At 51.1% G+C, this 21,000-nt stretch overlaps 2 protein-coding genes across 2 annotated transcripts in view; one reads left to right on the top strand and one right to left on the bottom strand.

Moving 5' to 3' along the window:
* Nucleotides 1-5,500: 5,500 nt before the first annotated feature.
* On the bottom strand, nt 5,501-8,032 carry NKX1-2 (NK1 homeobox 2). The gene is made up of 2 exons (XM_012781331.2): nt 7,819-8,032; nt 5,501-6,240 (listed from the first exon to the last, which is right to left on the bottom strand). The coding sequence occupies exons 1-2, from the start codon at nt 8,030-8,032 to the stop codon at nt 5,501-5,503; spliced, it is 954 nt and encodes a 317-aa protein (XP_012636785.2).
* Nucleotides 8,033-20,783: 12,751 nt separating this feature from the next.
* The window catches only part of LHPP (phospholysine phosphohistidine inorganic pyrophosphate phosphatase), a 104,547-nt gene continuing 104,330 nt past the window's right edge, over nt 20,784-21,000 (top strand). Inside the window, exon 1 of the mRNA XM_012781346.2 lies at nt 20,784-20,949. Within this exon, the coding sequence (XP_012636800.1) occupies nt 20,825-20,949 (125 nt within the window). The 5' untranslated portion in view covers nt 20,784-20,824. The remainder of the gene's footprint in view (nt 20,950-21,000) is intronic.

The following is a 21,000-nucleotide window of genomic DNA, read 5'->3' as shown; positions in this document are numbered from 1 at the left end:
ACATTGGAAAACTGTTGATATCTGCTGAAGCTAGACATATGCATACCCAGTAATCCCACTGCTAGAGCTATTATCAAAGGAAATATGAATATAATATTAACCAAAAGACATGTACAAGACTGTTAAGTCATAACAGCCCCAAACTGGAAAGTATTCAATTATCCATCAACAGTAGAGTGGATAAATAAGTTGCAACATTCATAGTATAGTAAAATACCAACAGTAATAGGAATGAAAACTCTACAACTGTACAAAACAATGTGGGTGAAACATAAATAATGTTGAGCAAAAAAAAAAAAACCCAGAGACAAAAGAGTGTGTACTCTATGATTGAGTTTTGTTTTTTTTGAGACAGTCTCACTTTGTTGCCCAGGCTAGAGTGGGTGCCGTGGCATCAGCCTAGCTCACAGCAACCTCAAACTCCTGGGCTCAAGCAATCCTCCTAGCTCAGCCTCCCGAGTAGCTGGGACTACAGGCATGTGCCACCATGCCCAGCTAATTTTTTCTATATATATTAGTTGGCCAATTAATTTCTTTCTATTTATGGTAGAGACGGGGTCTTGCTCTTGCTCAAGCTGGTTTCGAACTCCTGACCTCGAGCAATCCGCCCGCCTTGGGCTCCCAGAGTGCTAGGATTACAGGCGTGAGCCACCGCGCCCAGCCTATGATTGAGTTTTTATACTTAAAAAAGCAGACACAACTATCCATACTGTTAGAAATCAGGACAGTGGTCCTCCTTGGGGAAGCTGATTACTAGGAGGGACACAGGGGGTTCTGGGGTGCTGGTGATATTGTTTCTTTCTTTTTTTTTTTTTGGCATATTATGGGGGTACAGATTTTAAGGTGTGATATTGTTTTTTGAACTGAGTGCTGGTTATACAGGCATGTCCCCATTTGTGAAAAATGCACCAAGCTGCTATAGTCAGTTTTCTGAGTGTTTATTATGCTACAAAAAAAAAAATTGTTTTCAACAAAGTGGTTGGGTTAGGTACAGCATCTTCAACATCTTTTCCAGCTTCGACTGGAGTAACAGCTAACAGGCGTCCTCAAACTACGGCCCTCATGTGGCCACATGCGGGTGTTTTTGCCCGTTTGTTTTTTTACTTCAAAATAAGATGCGTGCAGTGTGCACAGGAATTTGTTCATAGTTTTTTTTAAACGATAGTCCGGCCCTCCAACGGTCTGAGGGACAGCGAACTGGCCCCCTGTTTTAAAAGTTTGAGGACCCCTGAGCTACCATCACTGTGCCAGGCATGAATCTAAGTGCTTCCCACAGAACGGTCTTCCCCATCGTGCTCTGAGGTAGGCGTTACGGTAAAGAAACAGACACAAGGACACCGGTAACTTGCCAAGGTCAGCCATCCACCGACACGTGGAAGTGGCTTTGAACACAGCCAGGCACATTTCGAGCACCGTACAATCCTGCCTCACCTGTGGCCCTAGCCAGCCGCAGCCACAGGTACCCCCCAGACTCCACAAGGCCCCACCTGTCACCTTCTGAGTTTTCCTTGGGTTCTGGAGCCCTTTGTTTCTCTTCCTGTTACTCTTTCTCTGAATCCCCTTAGAGTATTAGATGCTTCCCTTAAACTGACTCCCCTCTATGACAGAATCTCTCCCACTAAATGTATTTAGCATTTATTGAAGAATTTCTTTTGTCACCCTATTCATAACTTCACGTCACGTCATAAGAGTTATTTCTAAAAAGACAAACACGCTAAATTAATTTGTGCCCATAACATGGACTGGGGCAAGAAATGCTCTCGGCTCCCTTAAATAAGGCTCCCTGGTTACATGGTTTCAATTAGGGATCTGAATGGGTCACTTTTGACATCAGGAATCTATGACCAGTGGGTGGCGCAAGTCTGAAAGGTTATCTACCAGACTCCTTTGGGGATATTAAGAACTGGTAAAGTAAGGCTAGGAAGAAGTTCAAGTCCCTGAACTCTGACAGGTAGGTGTTGATTTAATTAGTAGCCGATGATCGTTTGAGTTCAGGAGTTCGAGACCAGCCTGAGCAAGAGCGAGACCCCGTCTCTACTATAAATAGAAAGAAATTAATTGGCCAACTAATATATATAGAAAAAATTAGCCGGGCATGGTGGCGCATGCCTGTAGTCCCAGCTACTCGGGAGGCTGAGGCAGAAGGATTGCTTGAGCCCAGGAGTTTGAGGTTGCTGTGAGCTAGGCTGACGCCACGGCACTCACTGTAGTCTGGGCAACAAAGTGAGACTCTGTCTCAAAAAAAAAAAAATTAGTAGCTGCTAATTAAGATTCTGTGAAGATGCTTTTCTTTTGCTATGAAAATGGCCCTACATGTGTGTCTGTATGTACTGCCCGAAAATGTAGCCACTCTGGGCATATCTAGCATGGGTTTGAAAAGCATGGCTTCAAAAAGGAGTGTTAGGGTAGAAATATTCTCTATTTGGGAGTAACAGCTGGAGTGAGGGAGACATAGACACATCCTCTGACACTGATAAGATCATTATTATTATTATTATTTTGGAGACAGAGTCTCACTTTGTTGCCCAGGCTAGAGTGAGTGCCATGGCATCCTAGCTCACAGCAATCTCAATCTCCTGGGCTCAAGCGATCCTGCTGCCTCAGCCTCCCAAGTAGCTGGGACTACAGGCATGTGCCACCATGCCCGGCTAATTTTATTTTTTTTGTATATATATTTTTAGTTGGTCAATTAATTTCTTTCTATCTTTAGTAGAGACGGGGTCTCACTCTTGCTCAGGCTGGTTTCAAACTCCTGCCCTTGAGCGATCCGCCCATCTCGGCCTCCCAGAGTGCAAGGATTACAGGCCTGAGCCACCGAGCCTGGCCTGATAAGATTATTTAAAAGCTTTACTAATAGAAAACAAGGAGTAATTTAAACAAGAAATCAAGGAGAATTTATTACAAAAAGAATTTATTAGACAAACACACCAATGATTCGGTCTAAAGATTTGGTTGGAGAGCCACCGGGCCTTTTACAGCAGCAGCAGTTCAAAGTCACATGCCTCCAGCGTTACTCCGTGACAGCTTGTGGAAACAAGAGGATCAGGAATTACAGCACCCGGCCAGTCCACAGATGAGCCCCCCACCTCCCTCCCTGTTCCCTCTTTTTGACTGAAGTCCTTGATTCTGCTACCTGAGAGGACTGGAATGAATGTTTTTCACTTATTACAGAAATGCAGCTGCTTTGTTACAGAGCTCGCCCCTGTGCACGTGAATTGTCTGTTTATACACACAGAATATTGCTTTTGAGAAATCAACAAGCAGATATTTAAGGAGTGTTTACCAACATGTAAAGTGAACAAAATAATATTCTCTATTACAGAAACTGCATTTTTAATCTCATCTGGCTCCGTCTTTTAGAAAGTTATATGTTGAGGACATTTTTCTTCTTTAGAATAGAAGGGAAAGAGTCTAATTAGCAAATAATACATACTCTCAAATCTTTTTTTTTTTTTTTTTGAGACAGAGTCTCACTTTTGTTGCCCAGGCTAGAGTGAGTGCCATGGCATCAGCCTAGCTCACAGCAACCTCAGACTCCTGGGCTCAAGCAATCCTCCTGCCTCAGCCTCCCAAGTGGCTGGGACTACAGGCATGTGCCACCATGCTAATTTTTTCTATATGTATTAGTTGGCCAATTAATTTCTTTGTATTTATAGTAGAGATGGGGTCTTGCTCTTACTCAGGCTGGTTTCAAACTCCTGACCTTGAGCAATCCGCCCGCCTAGGCCTCCCAGAGTGTTAGGATTACAGGCGTGAGCCACCACGCCCGGCCTCAAATCTTATGAGTCACATGAAGTCTTCATTTAATTTAGGAGAAAGGGGGGATATTTTCTATCATTCCTGATAATAGAACTAGATGTTTCAAGCTTATAATAACATAATGTGTTTCTAATACCAAACAATGTGCTTTTACTTTGAAGCCATTGATCATTAAAATTAATTGTTAGTGGCATACGCTATCAAGAAATAGTAAGGAATATGGTATTCATATAGATCTCAGTTGGCCTCAAGTAACCAAAAGAAAGTGAGAATGAAAAATGCATGCCATTGTTGGGGACCTCTGGGTTTCTGAGACATAGGCTGCAAGATCATATAACACAGAAAACTAAAGGAAGAGTATTCCAAACAAAACTGGCAAGGGAATTTTATAGAACTAATTTTTTTAAGGGAGATAATAAAAGTAGCAGTTAGAATGTATACTCCTGTATTAAGTTCTGCAGTTGAATCATTATGAACATGGGTTTGGCTTCCACTCCTTACACCCAACAAGTATTGCTTTCACAGAACAACCTTTTGCTTGTTCACCATCATGGAAAGTCTGTTTGGAACAAGAATTGCTTTCGAGTCAGAATCCTAGATGAAGATCTAAAAATGCTGAGTTTGTGCTTTTAAAAAAAAATAGTCCAACTGTCCACATGTAGTGTGTGCTGGTGGGGCTAGCTCTCTCCCAGAATGGCTCACTGTTTGGGAATCCAGGAGTCACTGGGACAGATAGATTGATTGGCCAGGCCTGAAGTTTTAAAATATCAAATATCTCACATCAAAACAGGTAGCCTCCTGCATAGATCCCATGATGTCAGCTGAGCTGTGGCTCCCTTCGTCATCATTTCCAAGCATTTGGGGCCACTGTGTGGTTTTGGCCCAAGCCATTCTCAAAGCCTGCAGTGCAACCGACCTGAGTCTGCGCAAGCAGGCAAGTCAGCTACAAAGCCCAGTTGCCTTTCCTCGCTCAAACTTCTGTCCTACTCAGAAAAATAAGGTACCCACTCTCTCAGGAATTACCTGCAGAGAGTCTGTGTGAAATAAGTACCGTGCTCCAGACCAAATCTTAAATGACGATCTAGAAATGTTGAGTTTGATGCATTTTAAAAATAGTCCATTTCACATCGGCATTGTGTGCGTGGACCAAGTTCTCCTAGCTTCAATCAGGATTTGGAAGGAACCCTGGGTTTGGGCCAATAAACAAGTGTGAAGCGGGGTGCAATCCGCTAGGAAAGAGGACAGCTCCTCGCCCTGAGTGAGCTAGAGCCTTGGCGGACGCCATCCTGGCCGTGCACAGCTGGCGGGCAGGGCGTCCTAGCTCCCTGGAGTTTCCCTCTTGGCACCTTTGTTGGGCCCGCGCTGAACACCCAGACCCTCAAAAAAGAGCCCTTGAACTGAATTAAACCTGACCGAAAGCGAACAGCAAGGTCCAGACACGGGAAGATTTGAGGACAGCCTCCACCTCCGGACACTTTCAAAGACGGCAGGTCCCTGACCCCTTGGTGGCCCGCGTGGACTGAGGGGGTGCGCGGGCGCAGAGGGGCGAGCCCGGAGTCCGCAGCCGGCTTCTCCTCGCCCTCTGGCGGCGCCTCCCGGCAGCTGGAAGGCCGGGCGCGCTGACACCCGCGCACCGGGAGGGGGCGGTCCCTGCGCGCCGGCGCCGCTCCGTGGAGGGGGGACACACGACCATGCCAGGCCCTTGTGAGTCCCGACCAAGTTGGGGCCGGAGGGCTGCGGCTCATAGGTGCGGGGCGTAGAAGGGGGTCAAGTAGGAGGGCCCGAGGAAGGGCGCGAAGGGGCTCCCGGCAGAGGCGGCCGTCAGCGGGAAGGAGGCGGCGGCCGGGAAGAGCACGTTGGCCGCCGAGTAGGAGGGGAAAGTCTGGAAGGACAGAGCGCCAGGGCCCGGCGGGCCGGGGCTGCCCCCCGTGCCGCCGCCCCCGCCGCCGCAGGCCCCAGCTGCAGCCATGGGCGTCCCGGGCTGGGGCGCGCCGCCCCCCGCCTGCGCCGCGCCGTCGGCGCCCGGGTTCTGCTTCTTCCACTTGGTCCTGCGGTTCTGGAACCAGATTTTGACCTGCGTCTCCGTGAGGCTGAGCGACAGCGCCAGGTTCAGGCGCTCGCACACGGACAGGTAGCGCGTGGTCCGGAACTTGTTCTCCAAGGCCACCAGCTGCTCGTAGGTGAAGGCGGTGCGCGCGCGCCGCGGCTTGGCGCAGTTGGGCTCCGCGCGCCGGCGCCGTGGCCGCGGGGAGCCCGGCGAGCCGGGGGACCCCATGGGGCCGCCCCCGCCGTCCGCGCCGCGCTCCCCAGCCGTCAACGCCCCAGCCCGGGCCTCGGGAGAGCGCGCCGCCGGGCCGCCCAGCAAGCACGCAGCCCGCTCCCGTCGCTGCGGCCGTCCCGCGTCCTCCACGTCCTCCTCCTCCTCCTCGGCCTCGGAGCCCTCCAGGGGGGACGCCGGACCGGCGCCTCGGCCCGCAGCATCTAGGGGAGAAGGGGACGGTGACCAGAAGCCTGAAACCACGCGGCCTGTCCGGTCCCCAAACCTTCTCTTCGTCCTCCCGGAGCACGCAGCTTTCCCCCCAGCCAAACCCCGGCTCCGCTCCTCTCCCCTCATCGCGCGCCTCCTCTCCCAACACCGCACAGTCTTTAGGGGTGCGATGTCCTCTTGCTCTGTACAAATCTGCCACCGAGTAGGCGTCCAAGCTGTATGTGTTGAGTGAATGAATGACACCCCGCATTAGGAAAGAATGGTGGCCCTACTGGGCAGCCATATGGGGGTAGGATCATAGTACATTAAGACATCGACGTCAAGTGCGTTTAGGGTTGTGTCTCCCCAGCCCCTACAAGTCTATTTTAGTCTGGCACTCCTAGCAATTAAAAAAGAAGTTATTAAGCTCTCCGCCCCCCTCCCTTTAAAGTGAAATTCCCCCTTTCCCATCTTCTCTCTCCCGCCGTGTTAATAGAGTTTCAGATTTGTGCGGGGCCGGATCGATAGATGTCATCTATTAAAGGTAAGTTTTAATCGAACAATATTAGGATCAGACAGGGAAAGGGGGTTTGAAGTCGGTACCTGCAAGCTGTGGGCAGGAGATATGCAGGCGCCAGTAATAGAATATCGATCACGAGGGTTGGGGGAGGGGAGCTGGGCCCCTCGGAGGGAGATCCGAACAATTACTAGGCCGCCGGCCGGGGCCCGAGCGCGGCCGCCAGAGGCGCCCCGGGGCCCCAGGCAATCACCGCCAAACTCCGAGGAGGGAGCAGGGGTTGCGTGGCGTCCAGCCTCCCCGGGGACCTGAACTCCTGACCCTCCAGGGATCCTCGTGCCCACGCCCCACTCGGCGGGAGTCCTGCGGTCTTTCATCCTTCCAGCCACAAAATTTCCTGGACCCTTAACCAGGTATCCGCGAGGGTTAGGAGCAAGTCAAAAGGGTTTCGAGGAGAAAGCACCAAAAGCTTCCCATCACCCCACCCGCGCCTCGCCCCCAGCCCCAGTGAACAGTTGGGTCCGGGCGGAGTGAGCGCGCGGGGCGGCCGAGTCTCTGCAGGTGTCCCCGCGGGGCTGGAAGCAGGCACCTGACCTCGCTACTCAGACCCGGGACACAAGCCTTCAGCTCTCTCATCCATAACTGGGGGCGATGTTAAGGATGTTGTCTATCTGGCAGGTTCCGAAGTTTCTCATCACCTTTCTCCCAGCCCCTAGCTCTCAGGTCCCGGCACGGGGCAAGCGCATTAAATGCCCGATAAATGAGTGAACCCGGCAGGGCGGGCGCTGGGTGTGGGTGTCCACTGCGAGCAGAGGTGTGGCGCTTACTCGCTTGGCGGGGGAGCAGGGATGGGGCTTTTGTGACAAATCCCAGCCCCGGATGCTCAGAGCCTGCTGTCCGCCTCAATCCAATTCCGAGACGGGGGCTACACCTAGTACCGGTCCTGAGCGCCTTCTCTCTCTGGGGAAGACGCCGTTAAGGGCCACTCACCGGGGCCTGGCTGTGCCCCCCACACGCTCCACCGCATCATCCGGACTGGGGCCGCCCGGGGCCAGGGGCCGCCTTGCATTCTTACCAGGGGTCTCCCGCTGTCGGCCCGGGTCCCCGGGGCTGGCGTCCTTCCCCGCTTCGACCTCCGCCAAACTTTTCTTGGCTTCCCGGGGAGCGAGGCGCACGGCCGGGAGCGCAGCGCGGGTGAATTTCTGCGGGTCCAGGATGTCCAGGACCGAGAAGGAGATCTTGTGGTGGGTCGGAGCCGCCTTGGCCCCGCCGTCCTGCCATGCCAGCATGCCCGCCACCCGCGGGCCGGGGCCGGCGGCGCGGGGTCCCGCACGGCCGCGCTCGGGTTTGCCTTCGGCTGAGGCTCAGCCGCGGCTCTCCAGCCCGGAGCCGGGTTCGCGCGGCCAAGTGAGGCTGGGGAGGGGGCGGGGAGAGAGCCGCGGGGGGCTGCGCGTCGGTTGGCACTTGCGCCGCCCAGGCCAGCCTCGGGACTATCCGGCGCCGCGCTGGGGGCGTTTGCCTCGGCTAGGGGGAGCCTCCGCGCTCCCGGTGCGCGCGCCCGCGGGGCCGGCTGCGTCCACCCCGAGGAGCCTCCCTGCGCGCTCGCACACCCCTCCCTAACCTGAGTTTGCGCCTCTCCCTGGTGTCCCGGCCTTTGATTTGGGGATGAACTCAGGCCGGGGCTGAATGTTTCAGGGCAGCGCGCAGGACATCTCCTGCGCCGCCCGTGAATCACAGGAATAGCCTCAGACGCGGTTCCCTGGGACCGAAAAGCCCTCCTGTTTTCACAGTTTACGGTATACAAAGCCTCTGGGCTTGAGCCATCCCCTCTGAGTCCCAGATCATCCCGCGAGGCAGGCGTGCGCTGGGGCACAGACCACTGCCCCTGGTTTAACGATGAGGAAACTGAGGTTTCAAGATGAGAAGTGGTTTGTCCAGGGTTACCGTTCGTTGGTGACGGAGTCTGGGTTCGAACCCAGGTCTTCTGCTGGACCAGTGGTTTTTTGTTTCAGTACGTCCTACTGTCTCGGAAATAGAGAAAGAAAACCCTGTACACTGTCGGAGTCTTTCCCTTCCACCTCGTGGCGGAGCTGAGTCTGAGGCCAGCACGAGTTTTGGAGAGACGAGTGTGCCCCTCTGCTCTGAAGGCTGCTGCCCCGCCCTGCCGTGAACTGAGCACAACCCCTGACGCCCTTCAGCCAGGCCTTCTTCACAGTCAGAAATTCAATCATTTGCAACAGAAATTGGGTCTCTGGGAATCGGGTTGCATCTCTGACCCCAGCCCCCCAGAAGAAAAAGGTTAAAAGATTCTTGTCTGGGCCTGGCGCGGTGGCTCACGCCTGTAATCCTAGCACTCTGGGAGGCCGAGGCGCCTGTAATCCTAGCACTCTGGGAGGCCGAGGCGGGAGGATTGCTTGAGGTGAGGAGTTCTGAAACCAGCCTGAGCAAGAGCGAGACCCGTCTCTACTATGAATAGAAAGAAATTAATTGGCCAACTAATAATATATAGAAAAAAATTAGCCGGGCATGGTGGCGCATGCCTGTGGTCCCAGCTACTCGGGAGGCTGAGGCATTAGGATCGTTTGAGTCCAGGAGTTTGAGGATGCTGTGAACTAGGCTGACACCATGGCACTCTAGCCTGGGCAACAGAGCAAGACTGTCTATAAATAAATAAACAAACAAACAAACAAATAAATAGGGATGACTCACTCTAGCCTGGGCAAAAAAGTGAGACTCTGTCTCAAAAAAAAAGATTCTTGTCTGGTTTGAATTTAAGGTGCAAGATGAGAGACAATTGAAATGTCCCCCATTTGCCCCGCCAAGTCTTCTGTCATAGCCACCATCAGTGGTTTGGGGAAGCTTCCACCAACCGCACTCATCCTAACATTTCTTCTTTTGTCACTTGGAGAGCACGTTGCAGTCTGTGGGCACTAAGCGTTTATTTCAGGCAAATCCTGAGACTTCCATCCCAGAACCACCTCTAACTCTGCTGTTCCTTTCTTCACCACCCCATGGGGTTTCCAAACAATGACTTGGCAATTAATATTGTCTGAGCAGGTAAGAAGTAGGAAGGGGAGGAGAATCCTTCCCATTAAAGTGCTGGGGGCGGCTAATCCCATCTGTTATTGAAGAGGTGTCCTTAGAGGCCAGCTCCTTGTTGCTTTTCTCATTCAAACCTTTCTGCCCCTCCCAAAGGTGCCTACCATGTTCCCTGCAGACTTTAAAGCCCTGCTGAAATTCAAGCCAGCTCCCGTCCTAAAGTGAAGATGGATTGTGCTTTTAAAGCTCAGGAAAGGAAGTGCCCTGCGGAAGCCCACTGGACCACCTTCCACCAAAGGGGATGGACACTTACCACGTGAAAACCAAAGACAAGACGGCCCTGGAACTAAAAGGTGTGCCCAGGAACCTGGATTGCAAACCACAGAACCTTCCTCAAATACAGATAGGGTACTTCCCTCTCTGTTTTGACAGCTTTCTCACCCAGTTCTCACTTGATTTTTTTTTCCCCTTCCTTTTCCTTTCTCCCCCCTCACCCTATTCATCCTAGCCCACTTTTCCACCCGTGTTTATATTTGCTTGTACTCAGCTTCTTCAGGGTAGCTAGGAACAGATTTCCTTAAGGTAGCTCTAGAACAGAAATATATGGCCTCCATGCTCCCTCTTCGTACCCTTTCTCCTGTAAGAAACCTTGAGACCATTCACAGGATGGCCGGCTGGCATTCCAGACGGCACCCGAAACCCCAAACCAGAGGCACAAGGAAGGCCCAGACAGCCAAGAGCAGCCCAAACCTGGATTATTTTCATTGCACTTTATAGATCGCCTCAAAAGTTTTTGTTTCAATGGAGCGAATTGTCTTTCCTTTGTGGTCCGCAGATGTTAAATATGGGAAAGGAGCCAAAAGCTGAAGAAGCAACAAATTGGGGAGAAAGCCAAGAACATACAGAGACCATATTTTTTAAACCTGCAAATCTTTAAGGACTCCTTCTCTTAACAATTTTAAAATTTGTCTTGCCCTTTATCTTCCCAGTAGTTCTGAGACGTGTGTGCAGTGCAGCGCAAGGTTGTGTGAACTCTCATGCTAGTATACTCTCGGCTTCGGGCAATAGGTGACACACAGGGAACTCTGCTGTGTCTCTCGTCCACATTAGAAGAATAGAAATGTGCTCGCTTCCTTGCCCGGCTTAAAGAGAAGCCGCCTACATTCTTCGATTTGGGGGAGAGTGGAGGGAAAGGTCCTAGGGGAATTTTTTTCCTGGCCACCTGCTTTGTAAAAGACCAGGTGGCAATGAGGCTTCCTTTTGGGTACCACTTGGCGATGTGTTCGACTCACTAACACCCTCACACGTGTATTTACATGCAAGACATTCCTATATAACACATACATCCATATCCAGTAAGCCATCTTCCCTCTGCACATGGCCTCGATTTGTGTTGGTTTTTTCCCCCCTAGTGTGGGCATTAAAATTCTGCCTGAGTGCTGTCTTTAAATTGCTTTGATGCTAGGTGGGTTCCAACCCTGACCTGTCCTGATGGCAAGTGATGCCTGTAACAAGCTTGGGATCAATATTCATAGCGGGTGTCCTGGGCTGATAACACTATCCAAGACAATGCTCACTATCAGTGCAGACAGCTGAGATATTGCGCCATTAGGGATGTTGTGTTAAATAACCTGATCCATTTCTGGGGCTATTTAATGAATTTCACAGTTTAGATAGTATCTTTAAGGAGAAGGCAAAGGCTATTCCGGAGGCACTGATGCAAATCAATGGTGCCAAGCTTCCAGCGCTATTCTACAAACAAAGTGGCCTGTAATTCCAGCACAGCCCTGAGGAGCTGCCGCCACACCGTGAATAGTGTTAACAATGGAAAGAATTTGCAGTTTATGCAGAGGGAGGGAGGGCAATATTATGAGCCATGTTAAAGCACCTTAGATAACATCTTGTGTTCCTGAAATAAAATACAACTGAAATGCTCTAGGTAAAAGCCCAAGGGCAGGATATATATGCCAAAGAGACAGCTTCATAAGGCACAGCTTGCTGACGAAGAGGGAGACCTCCCCTGCGAGGGTCCTTTGTGGAAGACCCCTTTTCTCAGGACCTCAGCCAGCCCTCTCCAAGAGGTGCTTCTTCAACTCAAACGGGTCTGTAAAATGGGAGGGGGGAGACATCGGATTTTAAAAGGAAACTACTGACAGCAGAATCAGTTGTTTGTTTACTTGACTCTGTATCCCTTGTTGCTGGAGAGTTCATTTACAATTAAAGGCTAGCATTTGCCATTTCCCACCAGAGCTTTGAACTCTGGCTGCCGAGCAGAGCAAGTATTTCTTTAAAAAACCCACCTCGGAGGCTTTAATCTGTGAAAGGGGAGTTCAAAGTATAGCCTTCCCACCTGTCCCCAAACTGTAAACAAAATAAAAGTGTTCACTCAACATATTTTACTTTAAAAAAATCAGTATGTTATCCTGGAAATTTGAAAACCAACTTCTTTATTTTAGGATTATACAGAAAGCATCAAACAAGGTGATAAAGCAATAGTGGTTATAGTGGTAAGTCAAATACATGTTAATTGGTCCTGGTAATAATAATATTATTAATAACAATAGCTGCTGTTTCTTGAGCACTTGTGGGCCAGGCATTGAGCTAAGCTTTTTGCACAAGTTATTTCATTAACCCTTCCCAAACCCCACAAAGCAGGCACTATTATTAACCCTAATTTCCAATGGAGAAAATGAGCTTAGGTTAAGTAACTTTCCTACACACCAGAGGTAGAAAGTGGTGGAGCTGAGATTTGAACCCAAGCAGTGAGATTTCAGAACCCGGTCCAGTAAGGTTCTTACCGAGAAATTGAATTCCTGCTCCAGGAAGAAATCCAGTTGTAAACATGTATCTAATGGCTTTTCCTTCAAAGTTACATCCATAGCTGGGATACATTTTAACAGGATCTCCAAGAAAATAACTAAGCCTAAGCACTGCCTGAAGTATACTGGGGTGCAGGTTTTTGGAATCCAGGTTTGGAAGCTCTCACATTCCATATTTTCTAATGTTTTAAGACTGTGGTCCCCAATCCCTGGGGCCGAGGACCAGAGCCAGTCTCTGGCCTGTTGGGACCTGGGCCGCACAGCAGGAGGTGAGCAGCTGGAGAGAGAGTGAAGTTTCATCTGTATTAACAGCCACTCCCCATCGCTGGCATCACCAGCTGAGCTTTGCCTCCTGCCAGATCAGAGGCAGCATTTGATTCTGCACTATGGTGAGTTGTATAATTACTTCCTTATATAGTACAATGTAATAATAATACAAGTAAAGTGCACAATAAATGTAATGTGCTTGAATCATGCCGAAACCATACCCCACCTCCGGGTCTGTGGAAAAATTGTCTTCCATGAAACCGGTCCCTGGTGCCGAAAAAGGTTGGGGGGGACCATGGTTTTAAGATCTTCCCAGGACAGCCTGGGCAACATAGTGAGAAGCTGTCTCTAAACAATTAAAATTAGCCGGGCATGGTGGTGCCAGCCTGTAGTCCCAGCTACTGCAGAGGCTGAGTTGGGAGGATCTTTTGAGCCCAGGAGTTACCCAGCTTGGGCGATATAGTGAGATCTGTCTCAAAAAAAAAAAAAAAATAAATAAATAAATAAAAAGATATTACAAAGAGGAGCCCGAGAGAAGGGAATTACCAGGCAAGCCAAACTGGTCTGAACATTGAGAAAAGTAGAGAAATGTCATTCGGAGAGAGAGAATGGGGGGAAAATGCCAAGTGACAAGCTGAGGTCGTATGAAGAGAGACCTGCTGAAGCTGGCCGGGAAGAGCAGGGACACACAGTAGTCCAGGCCCTTTCTGACAGTGACCGTAGCATGCCGTGTTGGAACTGTACCAGGGAGAGACATTTGCAGAGTATAGACAGGGCAGCAGAGCAGGACCTTGCAAGCCTAAATCGCCTGCTTCTGCATGAAGTGGAGACCAGAATGATCTGTTGTTCTTAGGTGGTTTCCTGCAAGGTTGATGTCAACGCCTCTGTTCCCTGAATCTGCGCCCAAATTTCATGCCTTCGTCCTCTTCTCCCTGGCCCCCCTGCCCGCAGCCTTGCTGCCTCTGCAGTCTGCTTGGCTCACCTGGGTGTGCAAACTCCAGCCCTCCGAGGGCCAGGCCACGGCTTAAGGGAGCGAAACCGACAGGGTGAGGAGCCCGACAGGCTGGAGCACTGGCATTCCATGTCAAGGGGACGCTGCTACTCTACCCTATGGACTGTGACCTTATAGGAATGCTGATCGGCATTGCCAGATCTTCACGGAAATCTGGATCCTTATGTGACGTGTGCAAAGTTTTAAACACTGGCAACCAATTGAAAATGCTGGAAAACAGGCCATCGGAGAAGGTCTGTGGATCATGAGCTTTCAACCTCGCTGTGCCCAGGCCAAGGAGTTCATCCAATTCGCTGTTCCTGGCATTTCGATGGCGACTATGGTCGATGAGATGAAGGCTGACTGCCTTGGCATGGAATGCAAGGTCCTTCAAGATCCGACCCAACTGCCTGTGCAGCTCTGGTCCCTGGACAGGTCAGGCTCCATGTGGGTCCCCTGCTTGTACCTGCCACCTTCTCAGTGGCTCTGTCACAGTGAGTGGGCAGTGGACCTGGTGGGGGGACACCTGGCCCATGTGATGGTCTATTCCTAACCTGCCTAAGGACCAGAATGGTGCAGTCAGCTCAACTGGGTGAGCTGGGCCAGCCAGGTCCCTCTCCCAGGAGTCTGGATTAGGCCTCCAGGGCATGCTCCCTGCCCCTGGTGGGTGCTTGAGCTTAACGGGCAAGGAAAATGGAGAAGGGGTGGCTGCTGGGGGCCACCTGAGCATGGACATTATGAAGAAGTAGAGACTCCTCAGGATCAGGAAGCGTCGAAGAGGGGTGCAGAGAGAGAAACTGTGAGGCACTGACAGATGGTGACAACATGCCACTGCCTCAGTTGCCTTCTTCCTGACGCTGGTTGTTCTGCTTCCTTGGGGTTCCCTGGAAGTCTACTGCATCCCCGCTTTGATGTGAACCACCCTGGGAGGGGTGCTGGTTCTGGCAACTATAAGAGCCCTGGGCAGACTCACTCTCACAGCTGCATGCATTTGCCACTGGACAATGCTATCTTCACCTGCACCTGCCTGGGAAGGCCCTGCACACCTTCAGTCTCCTCTGTTCAAGGGTTGCTTCTTCTGTGGGGCCTTCCCGGCTTGCCCCATGCTGGCTCTAGGACTCCTTCCACATTCTCCCCAGGCACTCTCCCACCACTGCCTTCGGTGGGCGTCTCTTGGTTTGTCTGATCCCAGGATCCACTCCCCCTTTTCTGGTGTCAGTAGTTTGATTGTGCCCTGACCCCCCAACCCCAACCTTGTATGTGGGACTGTCAATCAGGGCTCCACCCAGGTCTGGTTGTTCAGCATTTTCTTTGCTTTTATGAATGCCTACATCCTTCCAACCCTCTCTCCCCCAACCCTTCACATTTTGGACTTAAATGGGCCAAAATCAAAGAACCCTGACAGGTGCAGCCTTTATCACACTGCATGGGATACAGACTGCCTGGTCCTCGAACCATCTTAAAGTCAGGGTCAAAGAGCATCTGTCTTTGTGCATTTAGTGGGTTGAAGAGCTGAAAGAAATAAACGATGGCCCAATAACATAAACCCAAAGCTACACAGTTTGATTAAGATGGATTGGAAACCCATACCTTAAAAGGCGGTACAGGCTGGAGATAAAAATAGGCTCAAGAAACGTTTAGATGTGGATATGGGTTCATGATGGATCTGACTCAGCAGAAGTGCCATGCATTTGCTTTTAAGTGGGTTATCATGCCAGGCATCATGTTCTTTGCAAAAGAAAAATGCAGGAGAAGAACCATGAATTTAACCCAGGGTGGCATTTCTGACACTGGTAGAAAAGTGTTGTGGTATCTAGTTTCCAAAGATGACCACCCCTAATAAACCACACTGCTTGGCATTCATGCCCTGTGTAGTCCACTCTTACACTGAGCCTGGGCTGGCCGTGGGTGACAAACAGGACATGGCTGAACAGACTTTGTGACTTTTTTTTTTTTCAGACAGAGTTTCGCTTTGTTGCTCAGGCTAGAGTGAGTGCCATGGCATCAGCCTAGCTCACAGCAACCTCAAACTCCTGGGCTCAAGCAGTCCTTCTGCCTCAGCCTCCTGAGTAGCTGGGACTACAGGCATGCCATGCCCGGCTAATTTTTTCTGTATACATTAGTTGGGCTATTAATTTCTTTCTATTTATGGTAGAGACGGGGTCTCACTCTTGCTCAGGCTGGTTTCAAACTCCTGACCTCGAGCAATCTGCCTGCCTCGGCCTCCCTGAGAGCTAGGATTACAGGCGTGAGCCACCGCGCCCAGTCGACTCTGTGACTTCTAAGTCTTGGTCACAAGAAGTCCTGCAGCCTCCACCTTGTTCCCTCGGAATGCTCACTTTTGAGACATTTCGTCTTCAGAGCTGGCTGTCATTGTGTGAGATACTCAAGACACACAGAGGCCGTATGCAGGGCTCCGGGGACAGTGGGCATCACCTCACAGCCACATCCCAGGTTCTTGGGGCCATCCAGACTTCCTGAATCCAAGTCTGTGTTATAAGAAGCCCTCTGGGAGATTCTAATTCACACTAAAGCTTGAGAAGCACTTCTACATCAATGGCTTTCCACTCCCTTATTTTTTCCTGACAGCCCGTCTCAATAAGACAGAAGACCCTTTGGTCCACATGGGCCTCGCTTGATCTGGTCTCACTTTTTCAGTGGAGGCAGACTTTGATCATAAGAACAAAGGTCCCTGTGGATAGTGGGCACCTGCTCCTTTTGCCTGTACAGTGTTGTTTCCTTCTGCCTCTTGTTATGGTGCCTGGCTTTTTGCTGGGGAGCTTCTCCTCGCCCACCCCATGTGGCCACAGTGGGACTGTACGCAAATGCCCCTCCCTCTGCCCTGGTGAGAGCACGTGAGTCAGGCTGGGTCGTCATCGCATCACCTCCCTGTGAACACAGACAGGGGCAGTGGGGACACTGACCCACAAGAGCCAGTCAGAGTTCTTTCTGAAACTGTCAGATCAAGTGGAGGAAAAGGTTCTTCACCAGGTGGTTTATCTGTGACTCTGTTACCCTGGAGCTGATAACCAGCCATGTCTGAAGTTATCAACTGCTGGACTACCTGTTTGTTCTAGCCAGTGCATTCCTTTTAAATTGAAGCCATTTGAAATTTGGTTTCTGTCACTGGCAACCGAAGAGTTCTGACAATATAAGCAAATGTTATATGTAGGATTATACATATGTCTAGTATAGCAATAGAGGATTGATGAGTTGATATTTGAGCTGAAATTCAGACATGATTTTTAGATTTGCTATCGGAAACACAATGGGCCCAAGGCTCAGTTGAAGAAGTACGCATCTCTGCACACTGATGCAAACTGGAGTCCATTGGCTGAGTAATACGGGTTGTTTCCACATCTTTGCAACACTTATGTGCACATATGGAAATAAAACTCATAGGAAATCAACCAGGTGGGAGGGGGGCGGAGAGGATGAGTAAATTCACACCTAACGGTACAATGTGCACTATCTGGGTGATGGGCACACTTACAACTTTCACTCAAACTGTACAAAAGCAATTTATGTAACTAAAACGTTTGTATTCCCATAATAATCTGAAATAAAATAAAATAAAAATCGGAAAAAATAAAACAGCCCATTGGGTCAGGGTCCTAGGGAGGCTTTTGTTTTCCTGGTATAAAAGCCAACACGCGGCCGTCACACAGATTTTTCTCTGTTCCTTCCTCTCCTACCTGCCTGAAATGCAGCCATGTGCCTGGGGGTGCAGCAGGCCCCGTGAGTGGATGGGGGTGAAAGCCGCATGCTGAGGGTGGTGGGGCAGAAAGAAGGAAGCAGCCCACTTCTTGCTGGTCCTGGGAGCTGTTGTCCTTGTCCAGGGTTGCCTTCCCCTGGGCTTTTTTTTTTTTTTTTTTTTGAGACAGAGTCTCACTTTGTTGCCCAGGCTAGAATGAGTGCTGTGGTATCAGCCTAGCTCACAGCAACCTCAGTCTCCTGGGCTCAAGCGATCCTGCTGCCTCAGCCTCCCAAGTAGCTGGGACTACAGGCATGCGCCACCATGCCCGGCTAATTTTTTGTATATATATTTTTAGTTGGTCAATTAATTTCTTTCTTTTTTTTAGTAGAGACGGGGGTCTCGCTCTTGCTCAGGCTGGTTTTGAACTCCTGACCTCGAGCAATCTGCCTGCCTCGGCCTCCCAGAGTGCTAGGATTACAGGCGTGAGCCACCGCCCCCGGCCTGGGCTTCTTGATATTTGAAGAAAAGTAACCCTATTTGGCTGGGCAACTATAGCTGGGTTTCTGTTACATGCAGCCAAGTATAACCCTAACTTTGACAATGCCCTTCACCCAAGACATCCAGAGAAAGGGCTTGGATTTTTGGATCAGGTCTCAGCCCATCAGTGGCCCACACTGAGAGACTTGCCACCTTGGACCAACTTGTCATTTTCAGGTGAGAGACCTGGGTCCCTGTATTCATTTCCTGTCACTGCTGTAACAAACTGCCACAAATTTAGTGCCATAAAACCACAGATTCATTATCTTACAGTTCAGGAGGTAAGGAGTCCTAAAATCAAGGTACCAGCAGGGGTGCGGTCCTCCTGGAGGCTTCAGGGGCGAATTCCTTTCTTTGCCTTTTCCAGCTGCCAGAGGCTGCCTGCATCGCTTGGCTCACGGTCCCTTCATGTTCAACGACAGCAGTGTGTGCCCTCCGGTCAGAATCTCTCTGACTTCTGCTTCTGTTGTCACATCTCCTCCTCTGACTCTGACTGTCCTGTCCCCCTTTCCCTAGGAGGACTCCTGTGATTACACAGGGCCCACTTGGCTCATCCAAAACCATCTCCTCACAACAGCTTAGGCTTAATCACATCTGCAAAGTCATTTTTGCCATGTAAGTTTCTGGAGTTGAGGATGTGGACATCTCAGGAGGGCATTATTACCCTGTCCACCACAGTCCTAGAGATGGAAAGCGACGTGTCCAAGGGCATGCACAGAGCTAGTTGTAGAAAGAGAACTACATGGAGGCTCACCCCACGGGCAGGAGTGCCCTTTCTCCCTCTCCTTGGCATGAAGCTAAAGCCCAGCCACTCTCCAAGGTCCGTCTCAGGCTGTCCCCTGCCCAGCCAGACGCCACTGCTGCCCTCCATGGCCCACAGAGTCCACCCTCTTGGCTGGGTCTATGTTGCTCTTGGCACTCCGCACACACTTGGTCAGTAGTCTTGAAGGTGTTCACTTGTCCTCTGCCCAGTCTTGACCCCTGAGGGCAAAGATCACACCTTGGACCTTTTTTTTTTTTTTTACCCCTAGAGCCTGCTGCGCAGAGTAGAGGCTCAGCATGTATACGGTTCATGTTTGTGGCACATTTTCCAGACTGACTCACTCAGCTCCTGTAGCATGAGTCTGGAAGGCAAGAAACTGTGTTTCCCAGACCCCCTTGCAGGCTGGACTAGGTTCCACTGAGCCAGACACGGGGAAAGCCAGGTGGTGGCCACAGGTGGAGAGAGGGGGTCTTCAGGGGACACAGCGGTGGGTGTGCTTGGTTCTTTGGGGGCAGCAGTGCCAGGGGCTGTACTGTTGGTACCCTGGCATCTTAGGAGCCAAGTGGTGGGGGCGGTGGTCCCAACGGAGCTGAGCTTGGCTCCTCAGTGCCCTCGGAAATTTGTAAACTCCTCATTCTCGCCCTGATTGATTGCGGAGCCCCAGAGGGCAGGAACTACATTTTATAATTCTTTTGTAAACAACTGTAAATAGCTCCCTCATAAGCTTATCAACAAAATATGCACAATTCATTGAACTGGGTTAAAGCTCTAACATTCCTAAGAATTTTTCATCCTTTCTGTGAATCAACAGCCTGAAACGGCCCCTGGGCCCCAGGGGCGTGCTGGCTCAAGCCTGTAATCCCGGCACTTGGGGAGGCCAAGGCACTTGGGGAGGCCAAGGCGAGAGGATCACTGGAGGCCAGGAATTTGAGACCAGCCTGGGTGGGTATCATAGCACTATCACTGTGCCACTGCACTCCAGCCTGGGGCCACAGAGCAAGACCCCATTTCTTTAAAAAAGAAAAAAACAAAGAGCCCGAAATGAAGTGGTGAAATAATAACATGGTCCTCCTCCTTTGAAACCTGAACGCTAAATCAGACCAGAAGTCACATTTTCTCATTTCAATTTAATTACTTGAAAGGGTCACAGGGATTCTTACATCAATTTTTATTTATTGCAAAAATAACATAACATTAAGTGGAATTTTGTAATTTATCCAAAAACCTCACTGGCCTAACAGATCGTGATATTCCCATTTCCTTCCCAGCGCTATGCCCACACGTCCTCATTTTTGCAGGGCTGTCTTCTGTATACAGCCTTGTATTCTACTTTTTCATATGTTAGAACATTAAGCATTTTCCACGTGGTTACCTAGTCTTCACTTTTGGTGGCGTTATTTCTTTCAGTGGCCATGCTATAATTTTTTGAACAATCTTCGTCCTTGAACGTGTAATTTTCTTCCAGCTAGTTCTGGCGTTGTAGCTTACACCGCAGTCAGCGTCCCGGGACTCACTTCCCTAGCGTCGCCTCCCGGGCGCGGGGCTGGCCACGAGGGTCTGGCTGGTGGGTCGGGCTGCGACACCTCCTGCTAGAGGCCGGGACACAGCGAAGCCCCGGAGCAGCCTGTTCTCTGCAATTTTGTTGCTTTTACAGGTGCCCTCTTGTCTCGACTTGCTTTTGACTATTTCCCAGGGACTCGTCTTCTGCCCTTGCTGCTCTCTGTCCACTGTTCTCCCGAGAAGAAGGCCCCCATTTCGGAAGCACGTGACCCCGGAGCTCGGAGGCGGCGCCCACGGGTACCGGTCTGCGCCTGGCCGTCCGGGGTTTGCGCCCGGGCGTCCCGGGTTTGCGCGCGGCCGTCCCCGCCCCGCCGGACTACACTTCCCAGGCGCCCCTGCGCGGCGGGCGCGGGCGCGGGACCCGTCCGCCGGTTGGGACCCGGAGTCCGAGGTTCGCGGCGGGGCGCGATGGCCGCGTGGGCCGAGCGGCTGGCGGGCGTGCGCGGGGTGCTGCTCGACATCTCGGGCGTGCTGTACGACTGCGACGCGGGCGGCGGCAGCGCGATCGCCGGCTCGGTGGAGGCGGTGGCGAGGTGAGCGGGCCGCGGGCGGGCGCCGGGGCGCGGGCTCCGGCTTCTGCGGGC

Source organism: Microcebus murinus, chromosome 14 (assembly GCF_040939455.1).
Source record: "Microcebus murinus isolate Inina chromosome 14, M.murinus_Inina_mat1.0, whole genome shotgun sequence".
Classification (NCBI taxonomy): Eukaryota; Metazoa; Chordata; class Mammalia; order Primates; family Cheirogaleidae; genus Microcebus; species Microcebus murinus.
This window is presented reverse-complemented; position numbering and strand designations above follow the sequence as displayed.

Coding starts and splice junctions, on each gene's coding strand:
- NKX1-2 (XM_012781331.2), bottom strand. CDS start 8,032: ATGCTGGCATGGCAGGACGGCGGGGCCAAGGCGGCTCCGACCCACCAC. Junction 6,241..7,818: donor CCGACAGCGGGAGACCCCTG/GTAAGAATGCAA, acceptor CTTCTCCCCTAG/ATGCTGCGGGCCGAGGCGCC.